Raw genomic sequence first — 13,085 nt, 5'->3', positions numbered from 1 at the left:
TATATACCTGCTTCATTTAGCCTGCTTGAGCTATGTTCACACGGCTAACCTCTGGCTACAGCTGTATCCAAATTACATTACATTTGAAGCCAGGATCTTGTGTTGTTTACTTCCTTTAACAGAAGATGTTTACTTTTGCACGAGAGTTCCCTCTTGGCATAAAAGTGCGATGTGTTTTGGTTTATAGCTGTTTTCCAAGCCCCGTTGTTGTCCTGAGGCGGGGATCTGGCTTTCCATAAGCCACAAAAAGTACACCGAATGGAGGATTCGTTTAACTGCTTGAATGCGTTTCATCAACAACCGCTCCAGTTCCTTTCAGAGCAAAGCAGACCAGAAAACAGATATAGCCTTAATGTCATTAAATTGGAAATAAACAGTGTTTTCCCCTCTAATTTCTGTGCTGTCCGTCAAGTGGCAGCAACAGTAGTAGGATGTTTAGGTTCATGTTCGGGGCACTTCTATTGAAGTAGAGAGCAGCCAGCAGGGCTCTAAAAGCATCCACATCATGTGTAACTGGTTTCCTCCTTCGCAGGAAAAGGCAAATTAAATGACCATGTTTTTACTTTTGTGCAAACCTGTTTGACGTTAAAGTTGTGTTTGCTTCATATGTTCTCTCTCTCTTTCGCCCCCCCCCCCCTTCTCTCTTGTCTTCTCAACCTCCATGTTGATCGTTTGGTGGACTACTCAAGGGTGAACGATGCACAAGTGTATGTATTTATTTATGTGATACATTCCTTATCTATGTTTCTTCTGCTTTTATCAGTGAATCGGTGACTTAACTTCACTCAGTAAGAGAAGAAATAGACTCAGTCTGATTATGTAATGACGTATAAATGCCCTCAACTAAATCAAAACAAAACAAGTGATATTCTGCTGTCGTTATTGAGACTGGTGTCCAATGGTCTGATTTTTGTATCCAGGTGCCGAAAGAAAAAGATGAGATGGTGGAGCAAGAGTTCAACAGATTGCTGGAAGCCACCTCCTTCCTCAGCCACCAGCTGGACTTTAACTTCCTCAACAACAAGCCCGTTTCTCTAGGACAGGCCCTGGAGGTGGTCATTCAGTGAGTACGGTAGCTCACATACAGGAGACAGTGACAGATGCATCCTGCACGTTTGTATCCAAACTAGAGATGTATACAGAGACACATAAACACTAATCCTATTTGTGTGTGTGTGTGTGTGTGTGTGTGTGTGTGTGTGTGTGTGTGTGTAGGCTGCAGGAGAAGCATGTGAAAGATGAGCAGATAGAACACTGGAAGAAGATTGTAAAGACACAGGAAGACCTCAGGGATCTTCTCAATAAGGTGAGTGCAAGTGAATGGTATTGATCTTTATGTCTAACTCACGGAAAGACACACAAATGCGTGTTTTGTTTTTGCTAAAACAATGAACTATTTCTTTAAGAGCACTCGAAGGGGAATCTTGGAAAGTTGTGGAGAACTTTTCATTTTCCATTTTTTTAATTGTAGAAGAAACACGATCCGAAACTGGACTGTCAACATTTAATTGCTGCTCGAAGTTCGATCAAAGTTGTCACTTATGTTTGTTTGTTTGATTCACTAAGAGAGCTTATGGATGGAGTACACTTTGAGTTAAGTTCATGACAGATCTGGCAGTCCAAAAGGGCCGTTGTGGTAACAAAAGCAGGCTTTAGTCCGGATCACTACTGGTTTTATTTTCAGGCTGATTTGCAAAGTTACAGGCAGGGAAGGCAGAATGGCAAGCTGACCCTAAGTAAGGCACGCAACCTTCAGAAGCTGATTACGGGGGTTAAATCTTAACATCATAACCAACCCAAAGAGTCATTTTTTTTTTCTTTCATCCACCATCATGTCATGACTTATTTCCCCCTTGCTCTCTTTTGCTCCCTCTCCTTTTTAGATGGTGACCACGAAAGAACGGGTCAAGGAGCTCCATCAGCAGTACAAAGAGGCCAGTGAAGTCAAACCACCGAGAGATATCACAGCGGAGTTCCTGGTGAAGAGCAAGAACCGCGACCTCACCACGCTCTGCAAAGTGAGGAAAAACCCCCTATTTCAGAAAAAGATCAGAAGAAGGTTACAATAGAGCTCACACATCACCTGCGGGCCTAAAAATGCTTTAGTCAAATCAGTTAAGTTCAAAAGCTAACTATTCCCAACTAGGTTTGAGGTATTGCATCGTGTATGTTGCTGTAGTTTGAAGTATTATTAGATTTCCTTTGTTGATTATTAGGTGTACCTGCAGGTCAGAAAGTTGACCGCCACAAATTGCAGGACAGAAACATTGTATTTGTTCTAAAGATCAAAACATTTGTAACGGTATTGAAACGCGGAGCACAGACGATGGATGTTTTAGGGTGGATGCCTCAAGAACTTTAATGCCGTGCTCTCTGAGTAAACAAGACAGGCTGTGTTTAAGTGGTTTAATGCCTCAGTTGGATGTATTATTAGAGTGAGCGCTGACGTTTTTATTTTTGCCTCCGATAAATCACCTCCACTACTCCTATGCGTGTGTTTTAGAAGGAGGTTTTATTTGGTTTAAACACAGCTGGTGTTTGTCTGCTACCCATCCGCTGTCTTAAAACAACACCTCAAGACTTTGAATCACGGTCTGCGTGTCTGCGTGTATACACACAAGCTCTCAGCAAGACAGAATGAACATTTAACATTATGTGTGCGTGTGTGCGCTCATGACAGAATGGACTACACCATACAACAAGATTTTAAGGCTGTGTCAGGATATTTTTAGCTGGGATATTTGCCAGTGTTCTTGCCATTTGTAGTATTTTCCCAGGTCAGCTTGGTGGCGTCATTGGGATGTAAATATGTCTGGACTTGACTCGGTGTAGCCGTGTCCTGTCGTGGTAGGTGGTATTATTACCAGACTCTGCACTCTGCTGTATTTAGTTCTATTGTGGTGACCTGATGAACAGGTTGAGTCAGCCCTTTCTGTCAAGACTGCTTCTCCTTTCTGCATGACCTGAAACCCTCTGGGTGTGTATCTTGTACACGCACACACACTTGTGTATGCGTGGGACACACACACCCTGTTCTTCACCAGCTCCTTAAGTCTGACAGAAACAGTCTGTGAATTATTTGTCAGTTAAATATTTATAAACCAGTAACATTGAAATATATCTTAATTGTCAGGATATATAATATGCCAAAAGTGTAACAATAGTTTTGCTTCTCAATTACTTTTCTCATTAAGTTTTAGCTCATTAGTTTTAATTGGCCATTTAATTTTGATAAATATTCATAATCATAAAATCTTGAAATATAAAAGGATTGCCATCGTGTCAGTATTTCCCAGCAGTGATACTAAATGGATGAAATTAAGACGTATACGTCTCCCTGCTGTCTGCCTTGCCTGTAGGAGTACGATGACTTGGTGGAGAGCCAGGTCAAGCTGGAGGAGAAGCTACAGGAGCTGGAGGCCAATCCACCCAGGTAACCCATCCTTACTTATTTGATCAGTACGTTAGTTTGAGATGTCAGATCTCCAGAATACTTCTCTTTTTTTAAAATTCTTCTAATCAGGAGCTATCCAGGCTAAGTATGCTAGGCCAATATTGTTGAAGCAATATTGCCTCATGTGCTGGAGTGGAAATGGTCCGTCCTTAATGGTAATAACAGATAATCGGTGTTTGAGCCCTGAGGCCTGTGGCAGTTTGTCCAAGTTTCCATTTAACTCGTGTTCAAGTGTGTATTATTACGTTTTGAGTTAAGCGAGTCAACCGGTGCCTCTGATGTCTGAATAGCTGTCGGTACACATCACCGTGTCTCTCTTCTTCTCTTCTTTCCCACAGTGATGTTTACCTGTCATCCAGGGATCGGCAGATCCTGGACTGGCACTTTGCCAACTTGGAGTTTGCCAACGCTACGCCCCTCTCCACCCTCTCTCTCAAGCACTGGGATCAAGTATGTACATGAAGCCATTTTGAAATGTTATGTAGTCCCGACAATGGCCCTACGGCCTCTTACAAACCCATGTTCACAACAAGTTATTGCTAGTTTAACCATGAGATACCTCTGCCATCCTGATTTATTACATTAGGAAGTTCATTGTGTTATTACTTTATTCACAGGATGATGACTTTGAGTTCACTGGCAGCCACCTGACAGTAAGGAATGGTTATTCTTGTGTTCCTGTGGCCCTGGCTGAAGGCTTGGACATCAAACTAAACACAGCAGTGCGGCAGGTCCGGTATACAGCTTCTGGTACGTGTACAGGACTGTGTGTGTGTGTGTGTATCTTCGTGTGTGTGTTTCTTCTACCGCTTTTGGCCACACTTTCCTCTTATTGATTTCACGATTGATGTTCATGTGGATGTACAAAGTGTGTTAAAACAGTCCCTCGTCTGTTCTCTCTCCAGGCTGTGAGGTGATAGCAGTCAACACCCGCTCCACGACCCAGACCTTCATATACAAGTGTGACGCCGTGCTGTGCACCTTGCCTCTCGGCGTGCTGAAGCAGCAGCCCCCTGCTGTGCAGTTTGTTCCCCCACTGCCTGAGTGGAAGACGTCCGCTATACAGAGGATGGGCTTTGGTAACCTCAACAAGGTATGGTGCTCAGTATTTATCAAACTTTAACGCTAACCCCCCCCCCACCCAACACAGGAAAATGTGGGCCAGTGCAGTGTCTTGAAATGAGTTAGTGAGGTTTTAAATGATGTAGTGTGCTTCTGGCAGCACTGAGGATGCTCCTTGGAGAGACCTCCCGCTCCTCCTTTCTGCTGCAGTGTCCTGAAGCTCGGAACTTGACCTTCAGTGGCGGAGGGCTGAAAAACAAGTCTTCCGAATTCCATTGTGTTCATTGCTTAGTCGATATTTCATGACCTGGTTTACATTTGGGCTCAGACGGAGGATGGAGAGACCGGGATCAAACGGGCGGCATGGGCAATGTGGAGAGCATCAGCGTGGAGAGGCAGTCGGAGCTCGATGGCGTGCGAATGAAAGGTGCTTTTTGCCGGTGTGTTGGTAATCGGATTGGGAGTTCTCATTCTGCGTCACTCCTGGCCCACCAGCTCCTGCTCTCTCTCTTTCTCGCTCTCTGTTGCTGAGCATCATCTGCAGCAGAGTAGTTTATCTCCTAATTCTACTGCAGCACAGAGGAGAATACTGCATTATTATGCAATCTGATCTGCTACTAACTCTGTCTCCAGCAGATGGCATTCAACCATTCACACGTTCATAACTATGAAGTGATGGCAGTAAATGTGCGCCACAGGCCATGGAGCTTTTGATCACAATCAGCACTTTGATTGATGTATGTTTTTTTATCTTGTGTTCCTTCCTGTCTGAAGGTGGTGTTGTGTTTTGACCGCGTGTTCTGGGATCCCAGTGTCAACCTGTTTGGTCATGTCGGCTCCACCACAGCAAGTCGCGGCGAACTCTTCCTCTTCTGGAACCTCTACAAAGGTGACAGGAGATCCTTTTTAATTTTCACACTGCAGAGTGATTCGGTATTGAGATATGTCCCCTGTCCATATTGTGTATGTACGTATGTATGTGTGTATGTATGTATGTGTGTGTATATATATATATATGTATATGTATATAATATATGCCCTTTGCTTCTCTGAATACATTCATCAAAGGTCTCCGTAACAAATTGTGCCTTTTTTTCCTTTTCAGCCCCGATCCTACTCGCCCTGATGGCCGGGGAGGCCGCCGGCATCATGGAGAACATCAGCGATGACGTGATTGTCGGGCGCTGCCTGGCTATTCTCAAAGGAATATTTGGAAGCAGCGCTGTGCCACAGGTACACACTTGTGAAATCATCTACGACAAAACCCCTCACACGCTGCTCAGTTTGATATTTGCTCGTTTTACTTCACTTTGAGTTATTCTTTAACTTAACCCCAAGTCCACGTACCAAATTGTTTCTTCCCCTCAAACTCAATTGTGTACACAATTCCACATAGCTGGCAGATTTGTTCAAATACAACTTAATCATGTTTGTTGTTTACAGAAAAATAGTGCTGAGTTTTATTTTTAAGCTCCATCATTAGTGCTTTCTCTGGTTTTTCCAGTACTTTGAGTGGAATGTCAAATCCGTTCCTGAATTGACCCCCAAAACCAGCACAACTTTACACAGCAAGCACATGTGTAGTTGTACCCAAACCACCCGTCATTATAAATCATTTGCTTATGGTTTCAAACGGGATAACGTCACATGCATGGAGGCCAGCGTTGGAACTGTTCACAAGTCCCTCTAAACATCATCGTGGAAACCCCTCACAAGTATGTGTTGTTGTTTGTCATCACGGCAGCCAAAGGAAACCGTGGTCACTCGTTGGCGTGCGGACCCCTGGGCTCGGGGCTCCTACTCGTACGTCGCAGCAGGTTCTTCGGGTAACGACTACGACCTCATGGCACAACCCATCACACCGGGCCCCGCCATACCAGGAGCCTCACAGGTAAAGTACACAAACAGGATCTTTAGTCTCAAAGGTTGTCAACACGGAATTCACATATATTGCCTCCGAACTGCTCTCAGAATGGAGAGGGTTAAGCTCGACGCTAACGGACAGTGCAAGCAGCAGCAGCAGCAGTGCTGACAGAGCTAACGGTGTTTACTTGAGGGGGGGCTGGAGGGTGGACGCTACGCTTCCTTAACTTACAAAACAAAGCGAGGAGAAGCAACACACACACACACACAGAGGGAGAGTGAAAACATTACTCCACCATATCTTTCCACAGCATATAGTTCTTTGCTGCTATATCAAAGCTCTGAATCCCGTTTATAGCACCTTTTTAAGTTTAGTCAGTTTATGTGTGTGTGAGAAAGTGAGGGAGAGAATTCTTCCCAGCCCGCCCACAGTACTCAACCAAACCAGAGCAGAGCAGTTCGTTCTCCACACAGATGTTTTTTTGTCGGCATGCTGATTTGGTCATATTTATGTGTTGACTGATGAGTTCTGGCATTTTACTTCCACACTTCTTTTTTCTCTCTCTCTCTCTCTCCAATCCCATGGTTTCTTATTATATTGTAACAATCTAACATCGATCAATGTGGTTTTCTCCGTTTTTCCCTCTCAGCCTGTCCCTCGTCTCTTCTTCTCCGGGGAGCACACCATCAGGAATTACCCCGCTACAGTTCACGGCGCGCTGCTCAGTGGGCTCCGCGAAGCCGGACGCATTGCCGATCAGTTCCTGGGTGCCATGTACACACTTCCCCGACAGGCCACTCCCGCAGCTGCCAGCAACCCTCAACAGGCTCATCCCACCCCCAGCGTCTGAAATTGCCTCACCCAGTTCCTGTTAACTCAGGACTGTGGGACCAACTAAAGCAGTTAGAGAAAATACAAAAGTTTACCCATAAACTGTTGATATTTCTGTACGTGAAAGGTCTCGGAACTCCCTGACAACACTTTGCATCATTGCCTTTACTGAAGTAATTCATTTTCTGGCTTTAGGTATGATGTGAAATTGAGATTCCTTTAAGTGGAGCATTACAGTTCCTACAGAGTTATTTTGGGACACTAGTGACTGTTCACATTTCCAGCTAAATATGGAGACCGATGTAACTTACTACAAAGACTGGGCGAAGCTAAAGAAAGACGAATACGTCACAATTTTGTTACATAGTAATGTGATAACTCATCTTTAGAAATGTGTGATTTTGTTTTCTTCTCCCCAGTCTTGAAAACAGAAGCATGGCATTATGTTGAGTGATAAAGTGTATTTGATTCCCTGTGGAGCATGACTGCAAAACCCAACATCTATTTATGTGCCCTTGTTTAAATCCTAAAAGTACACAGAACCGAGAGCCAGATATCGTATGAGACGGATGACAAACTCAGTGGCCCAGTCTCAATCTCAAGGCCTTGTCTTAAAACATTGCTATGTACTGTAGCTGTATGCCTCTTAAGTTTACTTTCTATTATTTACGGTTGCAGAGAGTATAGTGGAAATAGTTTGTATTAAAAGCTAAAAAGACAGATTAAAGAATTGTGACTGTTTTTGTTGCCATAGCAGTTTAAGTATTTTGGTATGGTTGTCATCGCATACTTTCTTTTTATATTGACAATTGTTTTTGTTATTAAAAGAAGACAGAAATTGTATCTTGAATTCAGCGTGTTCTTCTTGAAAGTGATATGTGTACGCAGAGTGCTTCCTGTCTTATTGCCTGCAGTCGTGTAGTATTTTTGTACTTGTACAACAGTAAACACGGCTGCTTCTGCTTTGACCCTCCAATGACCCGCCTTCATAGCAGGTCTGGCTGCTTCCCAGGCTCTGTGGCACTGTGTGTGTGTGTGTGTCTGTGTGTGTGTGAAGGAGAGATGAGGGTCCCTGGCAGCAGCTCCACGTAGTGGGGGATCTGATGAATGAGGATGAGGGTGGGGGTGGGGGGGGGGGGGGGGGGGATTAAAATGGTCAACCATGAGCTTTTCTGTGGAGTTGTGTTTCGGGGCTCTGTGCCCCCCCCCCCAGAGATGCAGTTATTATCGCGACCAAAGGAGATGTTTGGTGTAACAGTAATTTGAGCTGGGGGGTTTGGACTGCAGCGCTCGGGTATTTTCACCTCCCTGGTAAACCGTCGGCTCAGAGCGGTGTGTAAATGTTGACTGGTGAGGTTATTTTTCACAATAGCCTCAAGCCCACATCAACTGGTTACTTGATAGAGAGGCAGCGACACAGAAGGCGTAATAGGGAGTTATTAAAGTCCTTTGAATGAGAGACCACGGCGTGTCTGAGCACATCTCACGGGATTTATAGGTGTGGGGTGGAATGTACACTTACACCAGTACAAACACCTCCTGTAGGCACATGCTGCTACGAGCGTTTTGGACATCATCGATAATAAGATCTGAAATGAATCCAGAGATAGTGACTATAGATAGTACTATATTTTTATTTGAAGTCGGTATAGTATTTCAGCCATTCTAGCACCATGGCTTTTAGGGGTAATGTTCAAGACTGAAACGATTTGATAGATTGTCATGAAACCTTGAACAGACATTCATGGTACCCAGATGATGAATCCAACAGACTTTCCTGAACCCCCTGACTTTTCCACTGAGGCCACCATCAATACTTTGGTTTATGACCAAATACCTGCGACACTAATGTCAGTCCCAGCTGTACTAATACTTAGTAAATTACCCTAAATTCCCATACAACAAAGCTGCAGGCTCGACCTCAACCACCCTTTGTATGTATTCTCACAATCAACATCCCCCTCAGTCTTTCCTAGGACACCTGTTTTAGGCAGTGAAGCCTCTTTTTCCCTCCCACTCCATCTTCCTCCTCCTCTGCTCGCCTGGAGTGCCACTGAGTCATTTCCATGGTTGACTTCACAGCACTAATTCAGGTCAGGCATCGGCACTGAGGCTCAGGAGTACCAGGGTCTAAACGGGCACCACTGTGTTAGGGTAGCACCTCCCTGCATCTGAACTTGGGACAGATTAAACCACACAAGCAGGAGACAGTGTTAACCCCTGACTCTCATCCGTATTGACACACGATAACCCACAAAGCTCTCATGAAAAGTGAGGATTTTTATTGTGCCATGTACGTACTCTTATTAACTGAAAGAAGGCTCGAGACTGCAAGCATTTGTGATTCAAAAATAGGCCTTTTTGCAGCGGACATTTGAACTTGTTAAAGTAGGTAAAGCGCAGCCGTTACCTTTGATAACGATGGCTTTGTTCTTTTCAAGCATCTAAAGTATCCTGAGCTAACTTGAATTTAGACGTCATTCAACAGTTGCCTTCAGCCCATTTGTTTACATTTACAGTTGAATAATGATGTGTAGTATGGAGTTTGATATCTTTGGGACTGTTGGTGTCCAACAGTAGTTTCAATAGACAGGAATGAAATGCAGCCGAGCACCAGGAGTCACTTGTTTTCAACCAGAACATGTTGATATTTTGCTCGAGGACTCTTCCCACCAAATTCAACACGTCCAGGCTTGTTAACTGGAGTCTTACAAAATGCTTCTGGGTAATGTTGAAACCTATCTGGCAGTTTGAGGCAAACAAAACAACAACCTGAGATGCAAAAAGCACTACAGATGGATAGTGCAATAACTTGAGAATCAGAGGTCGGTTATTTTCACACGAAAAGCCAAATTTATCAGACTACATTGTGCAGAGTAGATGATTTAAATTTCAGTTGCAGGGACAGAATTGCTGGCTTTCGTAAAGTGAGGCGTAGCTGTTTAAGAGAAAGTTGTGTGTGCTGACTTTGCATTCCACAACAGCTTGTGGTTTTCCCTCTTTGTACTTGACCAAATGTGCCTCATTTGTCTGCCTGCTTATTTTGCATACCGTCAGCTGCTGTTTTCACTGATAAAAGCACACACACACACACACACACACACACACACACACACACACACACACAAAAACTTGCTCAGCAGAAAAGCATAAAGGAGATTAACATACATGGTTGGGTTTTACACACGATCAGCTACGCACGCACACACACAGGTTCCGACATGGAAACGTGTTACAAACAGGTTGGTTTTTATTTTTATTGGAATACATATGGTCTGCTGTACAGTTGGCAGCTTCAAGAGACCTACATGCAGAGTGCGCCAGCCACAGTACAGTTAAAACATGCAATGTATTAAGTCTAAAACAGGGGAAAAAAAAAAAAAAAAAAGCCTCCCCACACAGTCCATCTGGCAATGCCGACACACTGAGAAGCAGTATTAAACCATAAAAACCCATTTGATCTGATTTCATTGCATACAGTTTTGTGTTTGACACCTCTGTCTGTCAGTCTCCTTTTTCTGCAAACAAAATGAACTTATAAACACTCAGAAATAAAAATAACAGTTGATTGTACAGGCCTGATATTCTTGTATCTGTGCATGTATGTGTGTAAAAGAGATCCAGTTACATGATTCGATTCCTGTTTTTTTTTTTGTGTGTGTGTATATATACATATATACACGTGTGTATATATACATATATATACACATATATATACATATACATACATACATATACATGTGTTTCTGGGGCCTGCACGCTTCTTTCTTTGGCAGCACTTACAAAACGTACGCACTTACAAAAAGATGTACGAACCCTGAATTTAAAAGAGCGAGGGAGAACAGAGCAGCAAAGAGGTTGCAGCACTGAATGGTCCCTGATAAAAGCGGGACGACACATGGTGAATCACTCAGTACTGCGAACCTGTTCAGCACTGATAAAACGCACGTAGCTCTGTTTTCAATGGCTGACACAACCCTGGGTTCTCTCTCTCGCTCTCCGATCCGTGGTGTGCCATCATGTCATGAGAAATGTCTTGCATTAAAATAACAAACACAAAATACAGGAAGAAGTACTCTCCAGGAGTGTATTAACAATGAGGAAGAAGATATTCATCTTGCAAAAAATATCATTCTTAAAATCAAGATGGACAAATACTTAATATATTTCAATAATAAGGCCCACTTTACAAAATTACAAGTTTCCTTAAATAAAATCTATCCGATATAGCTTCCAAAATAAGACATCTTTTGTTTAACAAAGAAATCAAAACACAATTGACAGAAAACAAAATAGAAAACCCTCAAATTGAATATGTCCCCTTAATTTCAGTATCTTAGAGACAGGGTGACCGTCTGGGGAAGTGTTGGCACCGTCTCTAACTGTAAACTGGAAATACTGTGGAATGATTTTGGCACAATGTTAGAAGGCTGAGATGCAGGCATAACAGGGTGCCACACCTCAAAGATTATTCATTCACTGAGTGCACACCAATTTCCTTTCTTTAACTGGTGGGATGATTCGGAAATACTCTAATTTGGCTGGTGCAGAAATACACAACATATCCGACATTCAGCAAACAGCGACTGAAACGTAACTAAAATACAATTCTGGGACACCATTTTTTTTGACAAAGGGGACTAAAGGGGCATTAGTCATTTGAGGTCTTAAAGTTAAGTGCTGGTTAAGTGCAGATTACAGCCTACGCCACCCAATGACACCATGACCCTGGCTTCACAATGGAGGCTTTTGAGGACAAGGGCCTGCTCGCTGCCCGAGAGCCATTTCTGCCTCACCACTCCAATCTCCACTAAGTACATTCTAGTCTACTTAATGAAAGGGAAAAAAAAAAACAATGACTTGTAAATAATGGATGTTTATACTTACAACACCAGAGTTTAAGAGGATTTCTGCTAACTGCTGTTTAACCACTTCTATTAACCACTTTCTATTACGACATTCACAGCCGTGTCCTAAATATCGTGCTCCAGGAGCAGCGATCATACCGATTCTCTCATTCAATAATGTTCTGCAAAACTGCCACCATTCAGGCAGGAGAGGAACCGACAACACCTCCGTTTATCACGCCACAAAAGCTGTAGAAGTTCTGAAACCTGTAACGTCTTCACTTGAGTCCCAGATGACCAGTCAGTACATTCCACCCTGTCAACACTATACAGGCTCTTGCCACTGGGAGCAACGAATAGGACCTATAACAGCGGATCGTAGCCCAAAACACATTCAGGTCGAAGCCTAAAGCGGTCTTTATGCCGGCACGCAGAGTCCAGCTAGATTCCAGTGGACGGAGTGGATGTACAGTCGGGTGTTAGTGTGCTTTGAGGCTTGTAAGGAAGAAAGGCATCACGCATAGCAGAGGATGGAGTTTCAACTTAACCCTTTTAAAAAGCCCTGCTGTCTTTGAAGCCGGTCTCCGGGAGGGAAACCCTCCAACGTGTCATAAAAACCTACAGTTTTCAACAGCTGGGCTCTTCCTGGGACCCCGGATTCAAAGGCTCTCTCGAAGTTGGGGCGGGTGGGGGTTACACAGGTTCAGGAACAGAAGGTTAAGAAAGGTTGGAGAATGAAAGTAAAAGAGCAAATGATAGAGGGTGCACAGTATAGTTGTAGTAAGGACGGGTGAAACTGTCGGACTTATTCGCTGGGTGACACACGGGGGGAAGTAAGGCAGGATCAAGGGTGAGGAGGGCATTCGTGTTAGCACTTGCATCACCGAGTTGCTATATACAGTAATCCTGAACCACGGTGATGTCAGCCTCAAAAAAAGAAACAATCTCCGGCCCTGCATGCCAACTCTGACAAACACACGTGCACGTTTTTTTACTCGGGGATCTGCAGCAGCTTACAACACAGCAG

General features: G+C 43.7%; 1 protein-coding gene across 1 annotated transcript in view; it reads left to right on the top strand.

The window, feature by feature from the left end:
- kdm1a (lysine (K)-specific demethylase 1a) overlaps positions 1-8,054 on the top strand; it is a 21,819-nt gene extending 13,765 nt beyond the window's left edge. The window contains exons 10-22 of the mRNA XM_031847192.1: positions 592-595; positions 690-707; positions 921-1,063; positions 1,216-1,306; positions 1,884-2,018; positions 3,360-3,433; positions 3,793-3,904; positions 4,072-4,204; positions 4,360-4,547; positions 5,291-5,405; positions 5,622-5,749; positions 6,261-6,407; positions 7,030-8,054. Of these exons, the coding sequence (XP_031703052.1) occupies positions 592-595; positions 690-707; positions 921-1,063; positions 1,216-1,306; positions 1,884-2,018; positions 3,360-3,433; positions 3,793-3,904; positions 4,072-4,204; positions 4,360-4,547; positions 5,291-5,405; positions 5,622-5,749; positions 6,261-6,407; positions 7,030-7,230 (1,489 nt within the window). The 3' untranslated portion in view covers positions 7,231-8,054. The remainder of the gene's footprint in view (positions 1-591; positions 596-689; positions 708-920; positions 1,064-1,215; positions 1,307-1,883; positions 2,019-3,359; positions 3,434-3,792; positions 3,905-4,071; positions 4,205-4,359; positions 4,548-5,290; positions 5,406-5,621; positions 5,750-6,260; positions 6,408-7,029) is intronic.
- Positions 8,055-13,085: the final 5,031 nt, after the last annotated feature.

Source organism: Anarrhichthys ocellatus, unplaced genomic scaffold, assembly GCF_004355925.1.
Source record: "Anarrhichthys ocellatus isolate YVR2014 unplaced genomic scaffold, GSC_Weel_1.0 scaffold7, whole genome shotgun sequence".
NCBI classification, from domain to species: Eukaryota; Metazoa; Chordata; class Actinopteri; order Perciformes; family Anarhichadidae; genus Anarrhichthys; species Anarrhichthys ocellatus.
This window is presented reverse-complemented; position numbering and strand designations above follow the sequence as displayed.